The sequence below is a fragment of the Saccostrea echinata genome, unplaced genomic scaffold (assembly GCF_033153115.1).
Source record: "Saccostrea echinata isolate AGI-Se365-2 ecotype Australia unplaced genomic scaffold, CSIRO_AGI_Sech_v1 ptg000002l, whole genome shotgun sequence".
NCBI lineage: Eukaryota > Metazoa > Mollusca > Bivalvia > Ostreida > Ostreidae > Saccostrea > Saccostrea echinata.
In genome coordinates this window covers 16,664,739-16,692,730 of record NW_026889751.1, presented here as the reverse complement: position 1 = coordinate 16,692,730, position 27,992 = coordinate 16,664,739, and the positions used below count along the sequence as shown (strand labels likewise).

The following is a 27,992-nucleotide window of genomic DNA, read 5'->3' as shown; positions in this document are numbered from 1 at the left end:
TAAATTATTTTTAACTTTATTAAGAAAAACAAATGCATTCAACATTGCTTTGAACATAGATGCATCTAAATGAATTTTTTCAATGTATCAACCAGAATTACTGATTATGCAAATTAACAGAACATATCGCATAAATATTATATACACATTAAATAAATACAATCAATCGTACAGACTTCAAACATAATATGTTTGGTCCAGTAATTCTTCACACTTGAATACACTTACACTATATTAATATCACAATTATGTCACAGTTGCGTTTCCGAAGAGTTTAGAACTGGCTCACTTTCTGCCGAGTCTGTGGGGTGACCATTTGCAATTCCATTGCACATGCGCACCGTGACTTCCTTTTTATGCTTGACACTTCCAGTTCGAACAGTTGTATATTCAGTTGTTGAAGAGTTTGTGAGTTTTACCTTCAATCCACCGATTAATGGCCGCATAAGTTTTTTGAACTCCTGTCGAAAAATTTTGCCAGTCAGCATGTAAATATAAAAGTTTCCTGCATAATGAGTCAAACCTATCTCCTCAATTATAGTTTTGGCCCAATAGTACTGGAAATGGGATTTCCATTTATCGGTTATAGTTGGTAAAAGGCTTAATTTATCGGGAGGAAACGTATAATACAAGGTTACAACGATTGTCACCGGAAGTGTCGTAAAAATTTGGTAAAATGAAACCGCCAATAACATAACTGTCGTTGCAGAATTTCGATGAGTGCGTGTATGTAACGTGCTTTGTTCAAATTCTGAAAGTCTTTTCGCTTCCACAATAACATGAATATTAAAGTACAGGATAGACAACGGCACTAAAAGAAAAACAAACGCCTCCACACACCAGGTCCATATTGCCCAGAAAGAGGACGTTCCGTTTTCAATTACTGAATGTCGGAGAAGACACGTTTTGTTGGCAGAATCGTAAGACCAGAAGAAGCCTTGGATACTGTTGATGCATAAACAACCAACGGTTGTAGAAATAATTACAATTTTTGCATTTTTTGTTGTACACCACGCTTCCCTTTTAAAAGGGTGACAAATACTTATGTATCTCTCGATAGTAAAAGACAACACGAGGATGGGAGAGAGATACTGAGAGGTCAAGAAAATAATGGGGTAAAATTCACAAACAAATGGTAAATCCAGACACTTTACCTCCCACTTCTCATTGAGTTCATATACCACTTGCAGTGACAAAAACAAAAGATCCACAAGGGCCAGAGCAGCAAGGTAATATCCAGAGGAGTTCCGCATGCGACGCTGGAGCCAAATGATAAGGGAAAAGATATTCCCTGGAAATCCGATGACGTATGTGTAAGGGGTGACGTATTTGTCGACCGCCACTGCTTCAGGGCAGAACTTGGGGTAAATATTGTGGTATGTGTATTCCAGAACAGTGGTGGATTCATTATAAAGAGGCGTGGTAAGGTTAACGTCAATGGGAGTCTGTGCCGCCATGGTCATCTTCAAAAAGAAAAAATATATCAATAGCGAAGTCCATTGAAAAATTGATAGTTTTGCATCATAATGTTTAAGTGTTTTTATGCTAGGAGGGAACCTCTGAGTTCTGCATATTGTCCGGTTGCAATTCGCAGATAATTCTGCTCTGAAATTAAATCTATTTTGAAAGGGGGGATAAATAAGTATAAAAGTGTGTTTTCTAGTTTAACGTAAACGATTGCAATCGTTTATGTTTTCTTTATTTTTTTTTATTTTTAAAGAGGATATCTACAAGTGTACTGAAGAAAAAAAACATACCAATACCTATGTTTTTATCGTACCCAAAATACGTACTATACACATTCAAAATCAAACTACAGACACCAGGGAAATATTGTTATTTCTTTTAAATTATCGAAACGTGCAATTCCTTACGCAACACAAATTTTGCAGTCGTTCAGACCACACGCTATGTTTACAATGGTCTTAGCCCCTCAATTAGTTTGGAATGGGTTAACCTGTTAAGAGCGCTTTATTTAGATTTCAGTTTTAACTTGAAGATTTGCGCTGCACACTATGTAGTCTAAACAGATTTATATCTATTTTCGAGAACCATAATGGAGAAAGATAGTGCAACTGCATTCGTTGACATGGAATACATTATAATCCTCAAACAATTACTCCTAGAGCACGGGAAATAATTAATTGAACAAATCATACAGTTATGATCTGTGATGTAAACATATTTCATGCAATATTCCAATACCAGTTTGTCACTCTTTAATTAACACAAAATCATACATACAATAGCATCGTGAAACATCAAGGATGGAAAACGGTCATTATGAATTATTCATCATAAGAATAATTGTGGCTGGGGCTCAATGTCCACCACTTAAAAAGTGTAAAACGAATTTAGTTTTTTTTTTTAAAGTCCCCTCCCTTTTTTTAAAATAAACTTCCTACACGTAAACAATAATCATGAAAAACTTTCTGTCGTTTATTAATGATTTTTGAAGGGAACTGTTGAGTCTACAAAGTTTAACATTATTAGTTGAAAACCTCTTCTGAAAACGCGGCATAATATGATCAGAATCAATCAAGAATTCAATGATATTCTAAAAGTTGAAACCTGCCATTAATCCTGGGAAACGTTTTTTGTGTCTAGAAATGGCACTGCTGGTCATGTTTCATTAATCATATAAGCTATCACATTCTTTAACTAACGAGTTACAGCATTGAACCGCTGCAAGACAGGCCAGACTTGTAAATATTTGCTAATTAACGACAGAAAAAATATCTACTTTTCTTTCGGTTGGTGCTTAAAGCGATTCGGTTGTTTCATTGCAAGGAAGCAAAGTCATCTTTCTTATTTTACCCGACAAGAATGCTTTCAATTACTGACAAATTCAAATAAAAAAAATATAAAGATATTCTGCATCAACGATTTTGCAATGAATCTGTGGACTTTGAACATTATTGATTAAGGCATAAAGAGATAAATTGATAAAAACCCGCTCTGAATTGCATAAGGCTCTAGCATGGGAAATGTACCATCAGGCGGTGATTAAGAAGTTACAATCCACGGGTCAGTTGTATTCCGTTTTAACAAGCTTTAGGAATGTGAGTACATTTTCAAGGTAATTGGCACAGACCAGAAACACGGAGAAACAAAGTATTCGATTCCCTGCTTTCTCATACCAAATGTACATTCGTGGTTGATCTCCAAGACATGAATATATGATATAATGGGTACAGTACGGATTTACAAACTGATAAGAAAATCTACTTTAGAGTTGAAATTGTTTACAAATATTTCTTTTGAACTTTTTTACACGCTGAAAGGTTGGACTATACGATACAGGATTAGCAGATTTTAAAATTCAATAACATTCTAGATATAAATAATTCTGTTCTAAATTAATCTAAATTTATCGTTTCTTGTTATGAAGTTTCTAATGTTTGATTATAGAGATCGTCGTGTACTTTTACTGGGTTTCTCGAGCAAACAAATCCGAACCAATTCAAATTAGCTTGGACAAATTTTACAAACACTAAATACAGATTATAAATTCATTTTAAAAAATGAAAACAAGCCTTTAGAAGCCAATATATGAAAGAGTCATGTGATCCGGTGATCAACCTCAGTTCAGTTGTTTAAGTCAAGAAAAATGAATTAATTTCTGGTGATATATGCAATACAAATACAAATTAACACTTAATTTATCATAAAAAAATAATGCAGTCAAGTAAAGGGGATAGAAAAGGACTTCTTCGCTGTTAAAGAATGATTTGAATAAGGATTCAAGTAGTTTAAAAGTACCAGTTTCGATAAAAAAAAAAAATCAATAAATAAAAAAATTGTTTAAATTATCATTCGAAAAATAAATAAAATGGAAAAAAAACCCTTAAATAAATAAACACAATGTATCGTGTTTGTCTAAATAATTTTAAAAAAAAACAAACCATTTATTCATTTTAATCTCTTTTTAAATAATAAACTTTTACTGGTATACAGATCGTAGATCTAAGATTAAGAACGTTTAAGCGTCATTATTTGCCCGAGGCTTTGAATGAACTCTTATAGTTTAGTTACAGGCTAAATTTACTCTTCTTAATACCGCTGCCAATCAATGTATTCCAAAATGCTAATCAAGATATGCCATATCGTTTACGCAGTCGAAAATTCAAAGAATATATGAAGTGATTACAATTTAAACACCATTTACCTTATTTTTTACAAAATGTACTCTTGACACTTGTCAAATAAAACAACTTATTCTTAAGCGATTAAAAAACGTACCTTGTTCACTCAGGTAGGCAAAATCCAGATATTATCTATCAAAAATTTATCAGTTTACATCTTGGTCCACGAACAGCCAAAGATTGAACTAACAAACGTACCGTATTCATACTGGTTTAATGTCCTTTGGTTAAGTTCTTAGAAGCAAAAGAGTTTGTGCTAATATTTTTCGCACATTACCAGCTGGAACTCTCATGCGAAACTCTATTGTTATTGTGCTAATGTATTATGATAACCGGAATCGAGTATGACATCCATCCATTAAGCGCCGATTGCAGCGCCGACTAGAGTCTGTACCTCACTAAAGGGGCAACTGAGATTTTCTGGTCATTCAGCGACAGCAGGCTTCAAAAGGTACAGGTACAACAAACATTTCTGGTAAAAATCTCTTTGATCCACTCACAAATGAAGAACATGGTTTCGCACCACGAAGAAAGACACTGTATGTCCTCTACAAAAAGTCAGAGGCTAGAGGTATCTCTAGAATCCGTTAACATTATTAACACCAATAATGAAGGAAAAACTTTTGTTGATGCAAAACATATACCCAAGATATCATTGTTTTCTTGTGAAGATGCCTAACACCTCGTCTGAGAATTTTCGACGCTTGATGGAACTGTCTGGCAGCCGACCGCCGTCATCTCTAAATCTCGTTATTTGGCTGACCATATGACGGCCGTTCCTATCACTCCTGATGCCAAGATAAGACTATCCGGGTTGTTTTTGTTTTCTATTCAACATGCTTATCTACACTCTATGTACTTTTTTTTATCGTGTTTAGAATGCAAAAAAAAAAAAAAAATGTATCAAAATATTGTAGTCTGTACTTACATGTTAATGATGGCTAAACCCTTAACCAAATAAATCCATCTTTTCAGATAAGTGTCAACTTATTATCCGTTATAATCTGATTTTTATGTGGACAGGAAAAATTATACAATAAAGTGATCCGTCCTCGAACGTAAACATAGGAGAATTGATCACAGCAAAACTCCGTCACTGACATAACGTACTTGAATGCGATGCGCGTCAATGAAAATCGAGCAAGCGCCTCACTATATGCATATGAGATTGGGAATCACAGCTAATGATATACCTGGATACTTTTCACTGTCCTGTTTATAAATCACATCTACTTTTTATATCTTTATAATGGATAACATTGTGTTCCCCTTACGAGGAGGTAACGTGCGCGTTAGACATCAACGGACCCAGTGATTGTAGAAAATTCGATCCTTCCTCTTACCTTTGACTTAAATGGGCCTAAATTACTACTCTTGTTGTATGCATGATTATAGTCCCAAGGGTGCAATGAGGGTTGTTCCGACCGAGTGGTTTGCCAAAATTACGCCCATGGTCTGTCCAGCAGGAAACAATGCAGACACATTACATAACTCAATTTACTTTAGAAATCCAAAAAAAACAAACAAACAAATAAAGATTTATATATATTTTTTTACTATTTAATTTCAGTAATGTTATTTTTGAAATTGTGCTATGACTATGATTTCTATTAATTAATTGTTTTCTTTCGATTCTATCAGGTAAAATTACTGGACACAACGATTTTCAAAAATGGACAATTCTGAAGTTGTCTTCATATGGAATAAACAATTAAAGACATCTTTAATGGCAAATACTGAGAATTTAAAAAAAAAAAGTTTCTACATTGGATTTAGGGAATGATTTGTTATTTTTACAAGGATGAAATAGTTTGTGTATCAGAACTATTTTATGGCCATTGCTTATAAATAAAAGTTTCTTTAGAATAATAGATAACGATATTCGTTCAAGAATTAATATATACATTATTAAATTACAATATTACATTACATTACCAAGCGCACTGGTAAGATTTGTGGATTAACATTACATGTATCGACAATAGTTTACAAACAAATATTTTAGAGAAAATGCGTTTTTTTATAAATTGTCTGTTGAAATTCTCTGATTATTTGGTCTCTTTAAGGACAGGTGTTAACCTCAAAACCTCACAAGTACTGACAAATGTTTTTGTTTCACCATAGGGGTTTAAGAGAGCGTAAGAACAATATGTTGTGAACAATCAATTAAATGAATCAATTAATGGTTTCGATGAACAATACAAAAACTAATAATACATTTGGCAGTACTATGGGCATTGTGCGATGTATTGCTTTAGCTAGACATTACTTTCGCGAGGTATTGTAACAAATCTCCGCTTCCAGATGCTGAGACATTGGTGCTAGCCAAATCAATAAGAAAGGTTATAAATCTGGGACAAATTTATTGCGTTCCTGCTTGACGGTTGGTTTGTCGTGACCTAGAGGTTTAGGACCAATCAGTCGGGACACGAACTTTTCAAGGAACCCGGAATCTTGATTTATAACTTGGCTCAGATAAAAATCTTACTTTCTAACAATGCGATATCAAATTCTGTGTTTTTCCTATCGCAGCAAAAAAGGTTAAGTGGTCCCGGCGTCTTTACCTATCATTGATAGCGCATCTCGCGCTCCAGAGGTCCATTTCTTTCCGTGGGGGTTTATTTTGTTGATATATTTCTACGTTTCATATAGATTTAAAAGATTTTCATTACTTATTAAATTATTGATAAATAGGTAGGATACGACATAGGGAAATGTTCGAGTTGCCACACATATAAATGTGCTCGCACCTGCTTTGCATTTCAACTGAAAACTATATAGAACGTATATAAATCGAAGAGATCCCAACTGCTAATGAGGTGGTTTGAAGATTACAATGTTCAAACAAATGATAAGGAAAAAATGCATCTTATGGAATTTTTTTAACGTGTGTAGGCAGTTCATAAGACCAACATGCGCACACTAATCGTATATCTTACAATGTACCTGTGTTCTAATTCTTGCATCAAGATTTCTAGCATCTACTTCAACATTTACACAAATTGGAAATCGATTTAGCGTACATGTCTATTTCATATCTTTGTTTTTACTACTCAGCGAGAGGGCAGACTAGTACACGCTCTGTTAACATCCAATAATAGGTAATTAACATTTCCTAATTACTTAGTAATACACCGTCGTGAATTAAGAAACAACAATTAACATATTAAAAACAAATATATTTCACGAAAGGTCAGCCACAAATATTCGTCATCCTCCATCCTGCTGTTAACATATAGTAAACTTTTTGCTTTTTTACTCGCGGCAAGCTTCCTTATTATTAAGGGTAATTCACTCATTACATACATGTATTGATATGAACGTGCATTTTTCATGGTACAGATTACATGTTCGTATAGTGTGCAGGAAATACATATGTAGTGGTCAAGTGGTCAGTCGCGAAATATCATTGTTTTGTTGTCACCGATTTGATTGAATATTATTTTAAATTCAACAGGACTGTTTTAGTTTTAAGAACTTTTACTCGGACAGAAAAATCAGGGCGATTGTCTCAGCACTGAATCATTCACTTAAAGATGCCATAAATCACACACACGAGTGTTAACGCGTTATAAAAATTCTTATGTGCACCTGCTTAATTAATGCATCGTAAACTGCAAAAAAATATTTTAGGCCTATTTTCAAAGTCTTGTTACCATCCGATATTTTTCCAAAAGGTATCACAAGAGCTTTCCAGTCTTTCTTGGACGTTTTCGGAAATCATGTATGGGATGTAAATAATACTAAAAATCATCATCTAGGCAATTATTTTGAAAGGGAATATTTACAAATTTTCCGGTATCTGATTTTGGTTTATAGTCCAATAACATTAAACTTTTATCAATTTTTTTCAAGTATGAAGTACATGTATAAAGTAAGTCACCATATAAGCAAAAAAGTAGAGAGAGAGAGAGAGAGAGTCGTTACAAACAATCATGACACGTTAAATAAAAGATCTTGCCTCCTCAAGTTCATTGTTCTTTCAGAACCGAGAGGACTTCACATAGTTATTTTAAGTATAACGACAGAAATGGTTTTATCATGCCAGAAAAATACGATCATTTCTCGCTGTCGCCGTTAATTTTCTTTAATCTCGAAAGAAAAAGTGACATTTTCCATGCTGTAGAATGAAGACACACTCATTCTGTGGCTAACATCTTGTCAACGTCCCATAAAACTGACAATTTGTGTTTCTATTAAGACCTTTTCTATTATTTTTACAATATTTAAGAATATAATTTAACCATTAGCGTCAAATAAGGCAACCACAAGCACAGTGAAGAAAATGAGCTGATTTATATTATCTTCGAGAAGAACTGATTTTTCCTGAAGTGCATCCAAGGTCGAATGTTTTGTATAAAATTAAATCGTTATTTTTCCTAATAAAAGCTATTTACAAATTTATCTTATTCAGTAGATTATAAGTGACTACAACGTAATTAATTAAGGATATCAGTTGAGAATATGCGAAATAGTGAAAATTGATACATGTACGAGTTATTTCCCTTTTATAGACTGGTTCTTTGATAACCGTACTTGTAGCAGATGAAGCAAATTATGCTGATTAATTCACAGACATAAAGTAAAGTGATAAAAAAAAAATGAATATTTGAGATTTTGATTCATCTGAAGTCTGTCATAAATATTTCTTTGCAGGTGGCAAAAGCATAAATGCCCCAGGTAAAATATCAAATAAACCAGGTTAAAGGCAGCGTATTTTTTTTTTATTTGTGTCAGTTTTTTTAAGACCTATATAAAAATAATAAAAGTAAGAATTGTCTAAGTGGAAAAAATATCGACTACAGCAAATATATATTTAAAAAATATTGAACATGATTTTTAAAAAAGTCATCGATTGAGAGAGGAAATTTCCTTTTATTAATGCAGGTGTGACATTGCCCTTTATTCAGAACGGCTTCCATTGTTGACATACTGAGGTGAAACTTGAGTAACAACTTGTTGAAAACACTAAATATTTAAAAAATAATTCAGTATATTATATAATTAATACTATTTTGAGGTCAATACGATGATTAGCCACCCGAGGAGTACAATATTCACGAAGGGCGAAGTGAATATTGGAGGTGTATTGACTGATAAATGCTTGGCTATGATGTCTCACAACAGCTCAAATATGAAGTCAAAGCCCACGTCACGGCGTTACGAAAAAAAAAACAACAAAACAACAACAAAAAAAAAGACAATGTAATAAACTGAAAATTCAATGTTTTGATGTTGGATATGGAATTTATTTCACTCGAGAGAAAGGATTTTTTTTATATTTCCACTCGTGCTTCGCACTCGTAAAAATACCAAAAAAAATATTGTCCCAGTATATATATAGTGAAATAATTTCCGTATCCAACTACAAAACATTGAATATCCTCTATGTTTTATACACCGGTTATTCTATTCAACTTGATACACCAATCAAAATGGGATTTCTCCTACAGAAAGAAATTTTCTGTAAAATAACATATTTCGCGGGGACAATTTTTCGTTGTTTGAGGAAAAATTAATGGTTCAAGGAATTTGATTTCGTAATGGAAGTGTTGAATTGTTACATATTTGAAATATGGGGAACATAAATTCACGGATCTCCTCATACCACAAAAACCGAGAAAATAAAACCCCACGAAAATTAATAATTTCACGGTATTTATTAATTTGTCATCATATTAAATATCATATCAAAACGGCAAGTGAAAATTAACATAGTACATTTTCCTCCCTTGATCTGAAGGGTTTCTAATATAATTGTCTCACACGAGTGAACATGTACGTAGGTACTAAAATAAAAATTGGAGAGCGAATTTTCGGGTGAGAAAAACGTTTGATGTATTCTACCTGCACTATACAGGCAAATGATCATACCATGTCAAAGTAAACACAAAATCAATCGAGATATTCATTAAAAGATGCCATATGTCTTAATATTACATTTTTCTTTATCGAGATCATATTTGGTTGTTTTGGTGTGTTCTCAAGTGTAGTCTGCAATGTTCGTTAAAGTCAAACGAGTAGAACTCACAGAATAGAACACGCAGCCTGGCAGAGTTTTAATTGTTAAAAAAAGAAAACGAATTATGAAATTTTGAGAGTTGGGTGTGGGGTTAATCGATTTTTAAGAACGGAAGACATAAATGTCTGAAAAGTACGACACGTTGTCTCTTATGGTGTCATTGCTATAAAACAATCGAAATCCAAAAGAGAATATCGGTAAATTGTTTCCGGAATAACGGTAGTCGTAAGGAATTAAAAATAGCAAATTTAAAGTTGATGTAAAGAGATTGATGACTTTTCCCCCTCTAAATTTGCATTTTAATACATCACTGAAACAAAAATTAAATTCTGAGGTATATATTGCTTTTCTGGCAAGATACATTTCTATCTGATCAAGAAAAAAAAGGATAAAATATTATAATTTGCAAAACTTGTAACTCAATTATGATAAAATAATTGTCTAATTTAAAGTGACGATGTTAAAATATTGCACATTTGCAAGGAATATTTTTGCAAATAGATGGAAATCGAACAAGAATAAATTGTATAGCTATTTTATACATGTTCCTCAGGTTATTTTAATATAAAGACAGCTATATTATAAATATGAACAGATTTTGACTATCATGATTTTACATCTTTCGTATTCAATATTCATATATATATATATATATATATATATATATATATATATATATATATATATATATATATATATATATATATATATACTCACATATCAACCATGTGTCTAAAAGGCACATGTCATGTTTTTTTTTTTAATAGAAACCACTCCAACCTAACATACCAAATTGATTACAGAGAAATAACCAATTTAACAAAAATAAAATTAAAGATTAAAGTGCTTATTATTAGTCATATTTTAATAGTAAAATAATAATATGCTTTTAATTTTCGTTCGTTCTTTTCCACTTATCTCTTGTCCAATCAAATCGCTTGTTGCATTACATAATGGCCAACTCGTCACCTGTTTTCCTCAGGCAATTGCAGTTATTTTTAAACAATTGTTTTTACACTGGTAATTTGAACACGAGTATGATGTATATGCATTGCAGCCACGTTTTACAAAAGAAATTACGACTATGACCAAAATCTACTTTTTTTTTACCATTAAAATTAATTGATTAAAATGCGATTTTATTGTGATTAAGAAAAATTCAGTTACATCTATTTAATTTTTTATATGGGTATATACATGTATGTCTAAATTCTGAAATAGGTGAGATTTTAGAAATATGGATTTTTTTTTAAACTTTGTAAAACGATTATCTAGCTTTAAGAGGGAAGGACTTACCAATTTCAAGAAGTATTGTAATGTAGCTTGTTACCTGACAACACAACCAAGCATTTGGTTAGTATAAATTATGACCTGCGTTATCGCTGAATTAATGCATCAAACAGTTAAACTGCCACACAATCTGCAGTATATGTTACAAATATAGGCCCTGTAATATTAAGTTTTTAAATGTATCGTTTTAGGTACAAAATAAATGTATATAAATTTCTTTGCATCTGGAGTACGATTTATTGTTAAGTTTGTTGCTTTTAAAGAGATTTTTATATTTTCGATCATGATTTGACAGATTCGTTGGAGATCACAGGGTTATCAGAATTTTCGATAGCTTTAAAAATGAAGAAAATCTTATTTTCTGTAAGAAAAAAAACCTTTTCCAGATATGCATTATTACGTTAAATATGATAGATCAGGGTTTAGAATTTTGCATGCGAGCTTTGCATTAAAAAGCTGACGTTTAAGAAAAGAAAATACAGAACCAATGAATTCATGTCCTTTGGAAAATTTTTTTCTTTTGCAAAATGCGTACAAAATAATGTGACAATGTACGAAGGTCACGTTTTTTCAGCAACGCAGTAGAAAATGACGCAAAAGAAAGGCACACACATGTATCACTTCTTACCCAACATAATGTATGAGAATTTCGTTAAGCCATTTTATCCTTTGATGTACTGTATCTGGGATATTTTTAGCATGCCAGCTCTTCAAAATGGATGGTGCAGGATGAGGCGGCGAAAATGAAATATCTATAAAACAGGGTTGTTTTTTTTTTTTTTTTTTTTGGATTCCTCTCAGACCATGTTCTTGTTGTCACAAATATTTGCAGCTATGATGTGGCATGATATTGCACAAACACGACTATCTCACGACACTTTACGGATATTTACAGAATGCTTTCAGTCTTAAGAGTACGTTTATTGACATAATTAAGTGATGCATTATAATGACTTTTCACTACGATAAAATAGGTACAAACTTACTGTTTTCAATCCCTAGGAAAAGTAAGAGAAAAAGCAACATACAGAGGCTTAAGGACCACAATGCTCACATTAAAACTCATCCATGCACATAATTTCACTGGTGCTTCTGAACAGGCAGATAACGTAGAAAACAAATGGATTGAAATTCACATCGCTTGTAAACGGATAATAGAAGAAAAATGCTAGTCTTGTATCCTTGTATATACCCAATGCAAAGGAAAAATAATGAGAGACAAATATACTGGCAAATATTGAAGAAAAAACTTACTTGAGCATGAAGAGAGCTCTTACTCAGTAAAACGTATTATCCTCCTTTAATGTGTAAAGAACATCAAGTGCATTTATAAACCCCAATTCATTATATTATTAACGGAAATCCGGCAAATAGGATACATTAATTCCACTGATGCATTAAAATAACGAAACTTGGACATCTCTGATCTCTAATGTATGGCGATTAAAAATATACATGTAGTAAAAGACACTCGTGATGAAAAGGTTCAAAGCCGCTTTCCTGCCTTTGATATTAGAACAAAATTTCAAATTTTCAGCAAGCGGTACGTAATATTTCAAACAGGATATACAAATTATGGATCTAGAGAAGTACATCTGATTGTCACAGCAGCTTATAAATTAATTATGGGTTTTATTGAAAAAAAAATGTATACATATACATGTACACATACGTACATACTAAATCTTAGCTGTTTCCGACGACGCCTTTGGTATAGGTGCAAGCGAGAACACGATGGCTCAAAGCAGAGTGAGAGTAAAAATTCTCCGATCAGTCTCGTCAGTCTTTCAGTATGTCAAAACTTAAAAAGTATTTAAATGAAGCCCATGTTTTGCACACACCTTTGGTTGAATTCGATACTTTGTTGTGTCTACTTCTATCCTCTGTAGATAGAGGATATCAAAATGCTATCAAAGGTTTTTTTCTCAACAAGGACAGTTTGAAAACTTATGACTTCCTGATTCCGTTACTGCTCTGCATACCAATTTTTATCTATATTTTGCCTAAATTTGATAAATGTTTAACGAATAAGGGGTTAAATACCTTGGTTTTATTTTGATTTCGAATCGAGACATAAGTGACGTCACAAAAACAAAGACAGTAATAGAGATATTTCCTGAAACACATCGTTATTTCACATGGCGTTCTTATTCCCCATGTGTTTATAAATAGTTTAGGTGTAAACCACGAGGAAACGTGAGCTGTTTCTCAACCCTTCCGTAAGCTTGCGTGAATTTCGTCTTAATGATTTCAACAGCATATCTATATAGCATTGCTATAAATGTGAGATTTCTTAATTCAGACCATCTTTGAAAAATCGTTTGCCCTCTCCCGACAGACTGACAGAAAACGGCCCGACTCAAAACTTTTTTTAATATTTTTCATTCATTCCGAAGTTTTCTCATCCCATTTATAAATATTTTAATTTCTTTTTTGACGATGTTTTTAAATAAGAACCCCCCCCCCCCCATCTACCGACCCAATTTTTTTTTCCTCAGTTGGGAGAGGGCAAGCAAACATTTTTTAAAGATTGCCTCATTTTTATTTATTTATTTTTTAATTTTTTTTTTTTTTTTGCTTTCGGCTACGGTGAGGGTCCTTTGGTATTCACAAAAATACGTTAAGCGATTCCAAAGTGACAAAATCCTAACAACACGGTGGAAAGGGGGTTATGTTTTATAATAAATGTCCCGTTAAGATACAGAGTCTTTAAGACAGAACAGAAGTGAAAAAAAATTAAAGGCATACTAGTATTAAAGTATTTGAAATACCTTGATTTGCATTCTTTCTCAGCTCTGTACAAAAATCTGGATAATTGAAACCTTATAAACATCCGAATTACACATAAAAATTGAGAAATAAGTCCATATTATATTTTCTTATCACATAAGCTATAATGTGTATTTTAGCGCTGTAAAATACGCTTATAGAGGGTCTTCAATTATTTAATGCGATCAGAAATCATTGTAAATTCACACTTTAACTGTTTTCGTAAAAAAAAATTTACATGTATTAAAAACGTTTTACAGAGAGAGATTTATATGATATATAATTATGTTCAAAACCACGTTTTATAAAGTTTATGCGAACACTTTCATGAAATATAAAGCCCTTATTGGAAGAAAAAAAAACTCATGTAGCTATTCAACAATGTTAATTTATTGCAGTGCATTGCCTTATTTTAGTGAAGTACCAGTTATTTAAAGTCTGAAGAAGTTATAAAAATCTGGATTTACCTCTAGTTCATATATCAAAATCTGTACAATTGAAATGTAAAACACTAATGCATGACATTCTATCGCGATCGTTTACTTCAGAATCACCCCATGCATGTAATATTGCAGATAAAAGCAGAAAAAGTAACTATAAATTAAAACTCTGCCAAAAAATCAAACTCTCAGAAATTTACCCATTTTGTTTCCAAGGCACTATCTTGGAAATTTTAATCCCCAGTAACTTGTGGAAACACATATTCAATATTGTGTTGTATGAAATCAAAAAATATAAGCAAAAATCCCTTTTTTATTTCCATTTCTACACATGTAATAACAAAGTTTGTCCAACCAATATCTTTTAAAAAAGAAAGAAATCAGTTTGGATTGATGAAAGGAATACTCCATTACAATTTCATGAAAATTGGCTCCGTATTTTCTGAGAAAAATGAAATAAAATTTTCATATTTCTTTGTTTCCATGGAAACGGGAGTCATCTGCCAATTTCTAATGCTGCATACACTACTAGACATGGTGATTAAAGTTTCATAAGATTTTTCGACCCATCTTCTAGAACTCTAGTAACAAAATTACACGTGGAACAAACAATATCCCCCGACTTCTTTAGGGGTGACATACACGTAAAGCTTGCCCATATTAATGCCTATAAATAAACGCGCCGAACCCCCCCCCCCCATATATATATATATATATATATATATATATATATATATATATATATATATATATATATATATATATATATATATATATATATATATATATCACTGTTAGTATCAGCTGTGTAGTTTTAGACATTTTTTCTTCCCCAATTTTCGTTCTTTGTTTTGATTATAATTCCTTATATAGCTAAATCCTCACATACATGTAGCTTTGTTTTCCGTTAATATTACTTTTATTTTAAGAATGGGAGAATTTTAAACATAGGAAAGAATGATTAAAGAGACACCACACTACGAAGTTCAAATTGATCCCCCATATTTCTGCTCTAAAAGAGACTAACTTCTCAAAAGTGAACAGAAAAGGTAAGATACAAGTGTAACGTCAGTTCATATCTGTCATCCTCAATGTTTGCATACATGTTATTTTCATTTCAAAGAATCTACAAAAGACGCAATGTTTTACTTGGATTGGCCTCTAGGGGTCGGAATTCCGGGACCTACAGATACTGAACTCTTACACTTGAAATGTTACTGGGTTAACTTGACTGACAATACAAAACCTTAAGAGACATTTCTTGTTTTAGCTTTGTCGTTTATCCATGTTTGAATTTTAGGTATTGGTCCAAAGATCTGACACATTATTACATCACGTACCACCACTTTAATAGTACATAAAGAACGCTGTGAAAATACTTATAATTAAACACATATACAGGGGGATATATTTTGAAGAAGTATTCAAGTCTAAAATCCTGTTTTTAAATTCGTATTCTAAAAATAAAATGTCCCTTAAGTACACGTTATATCTTTTGTATCGCATCACGAAGAACTTAAAAAACCCACACATTAAAGTGTGTCGTTGGATGAAGCTTTTAGTCTAAATTTCTTTATGGCTGGAAGGAAAATGCTTTCATGTAGACTTTTATTATTATGTTGTCTTAAAGATGGGTTTATCTCTACTGATGTCCTAAAACTAAGATTAAAGTAATCTCACATGGCGGATATTCTGATACATAGACAGTTATTGTTTGTCTTAATAATGTTTAAAATCAATAAATTGATTTATAACTCATCCTGACTTCAGATTTGTACTTATATATTTTATTTTTAAATACGGAAGATCAACATGAGTAAGAAAATTGTAATCTTTACATGAAAATTACTGAACTACTTTTTTTTTTCAAATCGATGAAACAAAGAACATGATAAAAAGATGGAAGTGAAAGTGCAAATATGGGCAATAAAACTTATCAAATCAAATGATCTTGGGTCAGAAAAGTGTTTTCAGCAGAATATACAAAAATCATAATAATTTCAACAAGTTTATAATACTTCTCAATTCTAATTTAAAACTCTTATTTTAAAATCTCATATATCCAGAATTCAATACAGGATTTACCGGTACATGATTCTCTTTGCTGAGGTATACATAGTGGTAATTTTTTTTTTACATGAGACAATTGGAGAAAACTTATTTTTAAAAAAATAATTACACTTAATGGATTATAAAATACACTTTTCTGATTTTCTGATATGTATATGATACTGAAAGTATAAATAGATCTTTCATACCTTTCTAAACAATTACAAATACCACACTGTTGAAATAAAATACTACATTGACGACTGTTAGAATATTTTACGTAATCATTCTTGAAATCAGAATCTAGACACTTTATGGTCTATTAAACGAAAAGGAAAAATATACATACTTGTCAAAATTTAATTTCCGTGACAAAAAGCAGAGGGGACATTGACCCTCGAGTATCAATTATCATTTAATTCTCTTCAAACAGTTTGTATTTTCACACGTTTTCTTGCAACACTATAAATCAACATTATTCTTGCATAATAAGCTCAAGTCGAGGGACTCGACCTTCTTTTACTGAGGGGGCTTCTCTCTGTTAAATGCTTAATTCCGTATCAAACCATTACACTGTATTAGATTACTAAATCTGACAAAAGTTATTCACAGTGTAGTGTCATGCAGTTTACCTTCGCGGGGGCAACATTAAAGTTTTTTATTCACTTTACTCTGTACTTTATGGCACATCTTGGCATGTATTGCACTTTAAAGTTTATTTTCCAAGCGCCACTATTCTTAACATTCGAAAAAGTCTGTCTATACAAATTCCAATTCTCTGCTCTTCCGTTTTTAAATGTTTGGTTTTATGTCGATTATTTCGTTATAATCAAGCGTCTTTTTTTAAAGATATTTTTTTTGCGAATCGTGACGTTTTGCTTCTGTGTTTATATCTATGAGGTTCCTCATAAACTCATTATAAAATTTGACACTCCAAAACCTAGTTTCCATGTAAAAATATTCCTCATACATAATCTCTGTGCCATCTCAAAATTTTGTAATGATCTAAGCTTGAAGTTTGTTTAAAACATCCACTTGTTTTACGATTTATTGTGTTCCATTTTATTTTTTCATCAAAAATGAAAATTTTAGAAAAAAATTAATACTTTACTAACACTTTATCCTCCTTGATTTCAGAATACCTTGCTTTACTTCACATAAGAATGCCCTTAGCCTGAGCACAAAACCAGTGATCAACCTTTGATGCTGCAAAATTTAACGAGTGCATGAAATTATAAATCCATTTTTAAGTTAAACAATTATATTTCTGTATGGAAAAGGATACGTTTTTATAGACTCGTTATATATGCAAGTGTTAGTGTTCGATATGTCGGTACAGAAATAACTCACATTGTAATCACTTTTATCCTTTATATAGAACAAATGATGTCCTGATCTTAAAGACACCGTACTGATTTCAAATTATTTGTATCAAAAGGCAAATCGCCGCCCTAAATTTCTTTCTAAACTGTCCATTTAACGAAGTTATTGTGTACTACTACCGTAATTCTTCATTAAATGAGACAGAGATATACTGTATCACTTTCAGACATAAGGAATAGAACAGTAAGCTCTATCTACTCCCAATTGTATTATAATGTAATTATTGAAACCTACTGGGAGATAGACTGCTTAATAAAGAATGGATCTTACCTTGAACCCGAATTTTCCTTGATGGATCAAATTAACACAGGATAAATTCACAATCACAGCCGATCATCTGCAAAAAAGACACATAAAGGAACAATAAAATGTGAGCTGTTTACTGTTCTCTTTGATTACTCTCTCTCTCTCTCTGGCAATGTCCTTGACTTAAATCATCTACAGCAAACTCAAGATCGCATCCGTAAAAGGTTAAACGCACATAAAAATCACGTTTCCATGACGTTCACATTGTAGTGGACTTGCAATATTCAGAAAGAATCGCACAATCTATCTTCAAATTTTCATCAGGAATTTTGTGTCATTGAAATAAAATTACAAACCCTTTCAGGCATAACATCAAGATTTTCCGACAGATTAAAAACATATTTCTTCATTTACTACTTATGCATACTTAAGGCGGTAGAAAGTGAAATTATAATTAGAAGGCAAATAACGTATCGCTCTGTCTGATTAAAGACAAACTTGCACCAACGAGCAGGTTTTCTAAGCGCTTCAAAAGGAAGCAATGACAGCTGAGAAAATCATGTATATTGCAACTGTTTCAAACTTTTCACACTGGAATAATTGTGTTTAAATAAAAACTTCTAGAGCAACTTGAAATTTATATAGAAATATACATTTATTCCCAAAAATACGACTGATTGAGCTGATTCTATGATTTTATGCATAAAGATAAATATACATGCATTGCAGGAACTTTACTTTTCACTCACCTTCTCAAGTCATTCAAATTTCACAGAAAAAAATTATAGATATATTTGTGCTTTGGGTAAGCTCTGTGTTCTAACACAGTTCAGTATCTCTTAGCTCAGTCTTCTCCCTAAGAAAATGAACAAACCTTTTGTCTAGCTATTTTGAACCTTTTGATGTTGAAATTTTAGTCGGTGCATTACCATAACATTTCATTTCTGATACAAATCAGAATAAAGAACTTAGGAAAATGTAGCGATAAATTTTCGTAAGAGTGTATCAGATTTCAAAACTTGCCCAGAACCAAATAAATTGTTTAAGTCAAGACTCTGTGACCCGGATTCGATTTCAGAAAAAAAGTTAATGTTCCTTCAAAACCTACCATTAGAAATGTACCTAGTATGCCAAAGAGATAACTGAAAAATTGACCTCAATAGGATTTAATCTTCCTCGGAAGATGCACTACAAAAAAATTTGAATACTTATTTTATTTCCACTCACCTTTCTCCCTAAATTGCAAAAATCCCGTCAATGGAATGAAATCGCTTTAAACTTTTTTTTATAGTTTAATCACTATTTCCAAAATCGTTTCTATTAAATGTCCAGAAAAGAACTCTTTCAGAACTATATTGCCATTAACACTGTCAAGAAAAAAAATTAAAGAGAAACAACAATGAAAGATCTTGTTTATGTTTAGATTAGGAATGGAATGACTTTTCTGATTTATTTTGGGACTGGTCTGTTGATTTCATGGATGGACCAACACCCACATGGACCGTTAGAGGTACACTTTAATTTAGCATGACGTGACTATCTCCAGGTATAACAATAAACTTGTCCAATGAGGTCATTTAATTAAAAACAAAGTACTTTCTCCTCTCACGAACGCTAGTGCTTCAACGACTTAAAAAAAATAAATAAATAAAAATAATAATAATAAAAAAAATTAAATAAAATAAATAAGGAATTACTTCAGTTAATATTTTCATACAATTTAGATACAAACGTACATGTAAACCATGCTTTTCAGAAATCAGAATATTGAGGATTTTAGAAGAAAAGAAACTGCCATGGAATAGAAAGTAAGGATTTTGTTCGGGTGACGAGGGTTAAACTATTTTCCTTTATTAAAAAAGGCTAAGAATTATTTAATTAGATACTGCTCTACCATCAAAGATATTGTTCAGAGAAAATTTAGTTTTTTTTAGATTATCACTTCCCGAACGTTGTTAACATTTATGATCAGTTTTGAGAGAGGATGTTCCCACTTAATTTCCAAATTACCTGTCTGAATACGAAAGACTTTATACTCTTTCATTTCTTTGCGGAACATGATTCATTTACGAAGACAAAGAAGATTCTGCACAAAACGTGGAGATGTATAACTTCCCGTTAGAGGAACAATTCAGAATCAATCAGGGTTAATATATGTTTCAGGTTAATATAACAACGGGGATAAATCTAATCCCTTATGTTCCCAACAGCTTGTTGAAAACAAATATTGAAACGTGAGATAACTTTGATTAGGTTTATTAAATAGTTTTTGACTTGACTGATGAAGGAAAATACAAATATTTTCTGACACGTAAAATGGATTACAGCTATCAATATTATTAAGTAAATATTATAAGTCAAACATATGAAAAAGACAGTTGCGATATTTTGACAAGCTTTGTCGATAATATTACTTCTTGAGAATTTAATACGATGAAAAATTTATGAATGCTCTTTATAGATGAAACAACAGTTATTTCACGGGAAAATTTACTTAATTCTGATATTAAGGATGTATGAAATAATTTTTTTCCTCGTTTACGATTTGTACAAACAATAACAAGATATGCTTATTTAACCTTTAGAAATACATAGTTGAAATTCTATGCTTATTTTCAGTTTAAAGCAAATGAAATACGCTAATATTATTGACATGAAAGTTATAGAAAATGTGTTTTTCCTGCCCATGAATTACTTTAATTGGCCGGCCTCTTCACCTGAGAATGAGGGTTCTTGTGATGGCGAAACATCTAGTAGTCACTACAAAGTAGTCACTACAAAGAAGGATAAATTACATTCCACTGGTTATTGCAAGTTACGATAGATTTAAACCAGAATGTCACTTCTGAGGGAGTTGTTTGTAAGTTATCTCTCAACACATGATGCCTCATCAGACACTATAAACATTTGGCGCAATCATTTAGGGAGTTTGTTTACAGAGAGGTAAAAAACTAAACTGGGAACTTTCAGAGTGATCAGTTTCTCCTGCAAGGTTAATATTCTGTACCCTTCTTTTTCGAAGTCAATCAGATTTACGACTATCACAAAACAAGTACTCCTTTTAAAGATGACCGGATGTGTAAATCTCTTTTAACGTATACTGTAAGATTTCGCACAAAAAATTAAATCATACTCAAAAGTGAGCAACATCATGACCGAGTTAATATTTCCCGTAACCAGAGACATGAATATACATAAATAACATTGTTATTTATGTCTTTGCCGTAACATTCATGTACGAATTACTTTCTTATCAAATTATTTTTTTTTTTAACAAATATTGCTAGCACTGGTTCTTTGTTCTTGACTCCAGTCTGGCTCTCGGAAATACAAGTTCGTTTCTGGAACTTTATAACCAATGTGAGGGAAGTCAATAAATAGGCAAATTCTTGCGAAAGAAATTTGTTTCGTACACATGAAACATGTTTAAACACAATAAATACTATAAAGGAATTATAGATACCATTATTTACTACTATAGCAAACAAAGTTACTGTTGTCATGGAGAAGACATATAGGCAGTGCCTGCTGTCCAATATATTATAATTATGCATAATAAAATATTGTTTAAATTAAAGTTACTTTTGTCTATTGTGTAATGTGCGCGCAAAATAGTTACATTCATATGGAATTCGAATCAACTGTGATCGACCGAAAGATAAGGAGTATATGAAAAAATAGTATTAATTTATTTTAGAGAGTCAATGTGCCCTGAAATTATTTGGTCGAAATTTCAGTCCTGATTATATTTTGACCCGAAAAAATCACCAACTATGAGAAATTCAATTACGTTTGCTATTAGTAGTACAAAAATAGACTAATACACTATAGACTGTCTCACAGGAGTACTTCCAGCACATTTTGAACGATACGCACTATCAAATAAATTTTTGTCTTGCTGTCAAAGAAAAATACTTGTACTTCATTACGTTATTGAAAGCCAGCTACGGAAAATCACGAATATAGTGCAGCAATGGATCCATTTTCGAAGTGGCGACCTTTTTCGTAATGCTAAATCTCCACAGACTTTGATTTTGCTTCTGTGTCAATATACTAGCTGAGCTTAAGGATTTCTATCAATGCAAAAAGTTTGGAAGAAAAATGATCTCTTAAACATACCTCATTTGAAAGGTCACGTATTTTAAAATGTAACGCAAAAAGTTATGTCCGTGGTACCGTTGGACAGACTATAGTTGATAAATTAAAATCAAATTCGTAAAAATATGATATTATTCAATATTATATTCATTAATCTATCCTTACCTTAATTCTTTCTTCAGTTGAACGTTAAAACCTAATAAAATTGCTGCTATGGAGCACACCTTTTCTTAATTTACCGTTAAAAAACCATTCCATTGCCTGGGGTTAAAAACAAGGGGCTGCATACTCAACGAGAACAATATCAAACGGCAAACAAACGTTTACTAGGATAGATCGTTATTCCGTTTTATTGAATTCCACTCCAGGATATATCTTATTTATCATTTTTATTCCTTTCTATATCCAAACTTTTGGTATTTCTTGTGCCAATATAAATAAGCAAGGTCAGGTAATATGTCCCAATGGGAGGGTTCACGTTTTCCAAGGTCCAAACCATCTAAACCTAGTTCATAATGCTATAATAATCAGGAGGGGGAGGGGTGGTGGTTCCCGTCTGGAATCACCTGACTCCACCTCACCTGTAAACTCCCATGAAGAAACCTACAGAATTACACCTTACCATCGCATAAGCTTTAGATCTCCTCTGGTTTTCGACAAGTAGAGCTAAAAACGGCGACTTTAACAGTCTGAAAGTTTTGGGTTACAGACAAAAGCTATAGAACAAACAAAACAGATCTGAAGATTGTTAGGACCTTACATATCTTTCTACGTATGTATTTTGCTTCGATTGGCTAAGCAGAATAAAATAGCATGAATCTTAATGCAGAAATAATTGAAACTAACAGATCGGATGCTGTACAAGTCACACTGAATCTTAGAAAATATTTTATGTGTCTTTCAAATGTTAGAAAAATATTTTGATGTATCATTATTGACTATAGCTCATACATTAAGTATAGAGATTAAAATATCAGCCCCTACGTTATCTGAGTTGTACCAAAAAGTCTAAGTTGCCACCAGATTGAACAAGTAAAATTGATAAGAAATAATCTGTGGTTAGAAATGTAACATACAATATAACTGACGGACACCCTGACATTTTTACAATCTCGAACGCTTTGAGTGTACAGTTGTTGTTAGAATATGAGCTCGCTGAATGACCCCTATTTTTAATGCATTAAGATAATACTAATGATCTGATCGAACGTACATGTATCCTTGAAAAAAAAAGAAAAAGGATAGTGAGGTTATATTTTATAGAAGACTCTGTATGACTTGGGGAGTGAATTATTTTAATTCATTTTCTAAAATCAAATAAAATGTTGTATTTAAGCTACGCACATCTACTAATAAAAATATTTCTTGGGAAACTATTACAATAAACAATGATTTTGGAAATACATGAAATATGAAGATAACAAACAGTATTCAATCTCGAACGCCCAATGAAACGATATGATTTGGAGCAGAGCAAACGCGGACCTCAAAATTTAGAGGTGGGATCAGGTGCCATGGAGTAGTGAGCATCCCCTGTCGACCGGTCACACCCGCCGTGTGCTCCTTGTCATGATCGAAAAGAAAAAAACGGAAAAATCCGTAGACAGTTCAGTGTATAAATAATGCTTAGCAATTATTATGAAAAACGTCAGTCAGCATTTGACTCAAGAATAGGTTATATGTGCTGACAAGGTCACTGTATCGACCATAAAACTTGCGAAATGATGACTTCAAACGAGACTGTTAGTATCTTTGTTTCATCAACTTGTTTGTCAATAGCTTGCCTCGTTTTAGAAATTGTTCATACGTAGAGCATGCTCTTGCGTATCGAATCAATGAGAGACATAAGCCCCATATGCAGGTGATAAGGGTATATTGCTACATAAGTAAGGGAAGTTGACAATTGAAAAGTTGGAGTCGTCACGTTTATCATAAAGCTTGGTTGTTAGGTTACCATTAACGTCTTTTTCTAGTAAAATATCTAAACATGGAACAAATGTGTCAGACTCTGTGGTATCTTTTATTTCAAGCTCACTGGGATATATCGAGTCGACATATGAATGGAAGTAACTATTGTTAATACGTCGTCGATATATCGAAATGCCGAGTTGAAGGCCACAGCAAGTGTTTTTTTCTTCTCATGTAGAAGTTTTTGAATAAATTCTGCTTCATAAGAATACAAAAATAGGTCTGCTAATAACGGGGCGCAATTGGTACCCATGAGAATTCCAACAGATTGTTGGAAGATCCGATCTCCAAAAACTATATAAATATTGTCAATCAGAAACTCAAGCACCTTTTTAATATCAACTTCAGAGTACTTGTGTGTACAATCGGAATGCTTTTTAACAAAATAATTTTGCAAATGACCAATGAAGGTAGGTATTAAATGCTAAAGGTCTATAATACACCGGTACATGTAATACTAAAACATTTCATATCTTGTTGTTAATTGTTAGACCATTATTTACACACTGAAATGTCGACGGATTTTCACATTATTTCCCGATCATGACAAGGAGCACATGGCGGGTGTGACCTGTCGGCAGGGGATGCTCACTCCTCCATGGCACCTGATCCCACCTCCGATGTTTAGAGGGCTCTGTTTGCTCTGCTCCTATTTTGTAATGTTCAATGGACTTTTGAGCTCGAATACTGTTCGTTATCTCCACATATTTCCTCTTAATATCTGGCATGAATTATTGAGAGAGTTAAAATGAACTATCAGAAAAATATAAAACAATGGTTATACTGGAGTAAAATTGCCAAGAAACGCCATCTTTATATTTATTATTATTGACATTTCAGCACTTCTCTACTTTTAAATTCTTCCTTCGCACAAGGAGCACCTTGATCGAGTGACCCTAGTGATAATCATGTCAAGTAATGTAAAGAACTTTTAGGGAAAACTATAGTTACCTATTCTTTCTCTTAATTGCCTCTTTCTACGGCATTTGGAATATTAGCAATTAATTACAGGTATTTATTATCTTAATTGAATTGTCTATTAATTATCCTAATTGCTGTGTTTGTTTTGTGTGGATTGATGTCGATCCTTTGTCACCCTAATCCTTGGTGCTTGTGTGAAGTTAGCACTTATCACTTAATGATATAAAATGCTGTGTTTGTATAAAAGATGCGCCTAAATCGCAACCAATTAAAAGGAAGCTTGATTTTTTAATAAATTGGAAGTGCCACACACGTGAGAAATTTATGGTCACGATACATTTTTCTTGGACAGCGAAGGATATTTTATAGACATTACATAATTCAATCTCATTTGCATTGTATTATAAGACAGAGTTTAAAATAACACACAACATATGTTTTTATTTACCCAGTCTGCTTCTTTGGTGCTAATTTTGGAAACTTTCTCTGCAAAAAATTGTATTTGTTAATTTTCTTTGCATCAATCTCCCACAGTGATGTGTTTTTATATGGTGTGTGATATACGGTCTTGATTACACTTCTACATTCCGCTTCTACCTAAGAGTGCACAGCAGGTGATTTACCTAAAATTATGAAATCTTCATGAAATTAACGTGAAACTGGTACGCATGTCACTGAGTCACTAATGTTACCAACTGCTATGTCGAAATAATATAATTGAAGGCAAAGTACACGACTAATTTCATTCATACAGGCAGTTACTGAGTATATCTAAAACTAAGCAAATATTTTACATAAACATGTATTTAAAAAAAGTTATATCGTTGCATTAAAGATACTATGAGTCTGCAGAGAGAGACTACACTTTAATCCAAAGCTCTGTTTTGAGAGGTGACGAACATTAAAATAAAAAGAAACTACAATAATCCATATTTATTTTATTAACTAAGTCATTTTTCCAAGTATGTATTTAAAAATCACGATTAACGAAACGTGTGGTCCTAGGACATACATGTAAGGCGGAGTTTTCGGACAAAAATCTTTTTGTTGGGCAACCATCCCATCTTATGTGCGACGTGCTCAATCAAGTGATCGAGTCTGTGCCATTTCAATTTTTAAAGTATTCCTTCGCACAAGGAACACCTTGATCGAGTGACCCTAGTGATAATCATGTCAAGTAATGTAAAGAAACTTCTAGGGACAACTATAGTTACCTGTTTCTACCATGAATTGCCTATCTCTACAGCATTTTAATATTAGCAATTAACAACAGCTATTAATTATCTTATTATTATGATTGCTGTGTTTATTATGTGTGGATTCATGGTGAATCCCAGTCACCCTAATCCTTGGTGCTTGTGAGTTCAATATGATAAATATACATGAAGCAAATTCTTTGCAACAGTAATAAAAAAATGATTTAAACATGACATTCAATTCGCTACTCAAATGCCCACTCCTTGACAAAGCTTGATAATATTCTATGCACTTATTTGTTACGAAATAGTCAAAAGTAAATTATTCAATTTATTTTACGGCAAAATTAATAGAATTTATTTAATTTCATTACTTGAGTATCTATATTAAATCTGGCAATTTCTTATTTGTGCTTTTATGGATGATCAATACTAAAATGCTTCCTCAAAGATAAATGGCAAACATTAAATCCGTCGATCCTTCATTTTACTTCCATATTGGAATCCTCTGTTAATCTTATTCATCTCCTTTTCAGAGTCAAAATTTGACGTTTTATGCGATGATTTGTTTGATGGTTGAAGGTTTCTGTTGTAAATACATTTCAAACTTCGAAGATACATGAGCATCAGGCAGAGTTAGCACTGCTAATTCATCATCATTTTCATGACATTAAAATATATTGGAAATTTAAGTATTAGTGACATGGAACTTCAGTGCTTGTTAAGCTGATTTAAATTAGTTCAAAATGATGATAAATATACATGAAGCAATATCTTTACAAGAGTTAAAATGCTTTAGATTGTTAAACATGACAATTGGCTTATTTTCAGTAAGTATTCCATAAACAAAACATATTAGCTTATTTTCAGTATGTATTCCATTTTAGCTTTACATTCTAATTTCCGTATAATGGTCTAGTGACCTGTTTGATCAAATTTTAGAGGTAATCATAAAATATATATCGTTATTATACCCTTATGATAAGAATCAAATAAATAAGATCCCAATAAATTTTAGCATCAATCTCAAATAATGGATTTTTGAGTTCGAATAATGTACGTTATCTCCATATACTAGTATTTCATAATCCAAGATGCAGAAAATTACCCTGTACAGTTCTAAGATTTTATAAATGCCCTTGATATCGCGATGTACATATAAGAGTATTGTACTCACCAATCATGCTGCTGAATATGTTCTAGTGTTGTTCATATTCATTGAGAAATAATAAGTGTATACTATAATCTGGTGAATTGTCATTTCATAAAAAATTTCCCGTTTTTCTACGACACAAATCACTTCATTTAACCACCTTCCAAACGACGTTGTAAACAACGCATGCATAAACACAGCTCCAAGGCAACCTTATACTGTAAGGAAAAATGTTGTTGCAATACGTTTTCTATTTAAATTGCTTTCGATAAAACAGAATTGATCTGATGGAATAAATAAATGTAGCAATGC

The 27,992-nt window shown here is 32.2% G+C and overlaps 1 protein-coding gene across 5 annotated transcripts; it reads right to left on the bottom strand.

Moving 5' to 3' along the window:
* LOC133173652 (FMRFamide peptide receptor frpr-18-like) lies at nucleotides 1-27,858 on the bottom strand. 5 transcript variants are annotated; one of them, XM_061308655.1, is made up of 3 exons: nucleotides 27,705-27,858; nucleotides 18,369-18,435; nucleotides 1-1,463 (listed from the first exon to the last, which is right to left on the bottom strand). In XM_061308655.1, exon 3 carries the CDS (start codon nucleotides 1,461-1,463, stop codon nucleotides 252-254), a length of 1,212 nt encoding a protein of 403 aa, XP_061164639.1. In that variant the 5' UTR covers nucleotides 18,369-18,435; nucleotides 27,705-27,858; the 3' UTR covers nucleotides 1-251. The 5 variants fall into 5 exon arrangements, with proteins under 5 accessions (XP_061164639.1, XP_061164655.1, XP_061164634.1 ...); XM_061308671.1 differs by lacking the exons at nucleotides 18,369-18,435; nucleotides 27,705-27,858 and adding an exon at nucleotides 17,831-17,910; XM_061308650.1 differs by lacking the exons at nucleotides 18,369-18,435; nucleotides 27,705-27,858 and adding an exon at nucleotides 5,074-5,304.
* Between the last annotated feature and the right edge of the window lie 134 nt (nucleotides 27,859-27,992).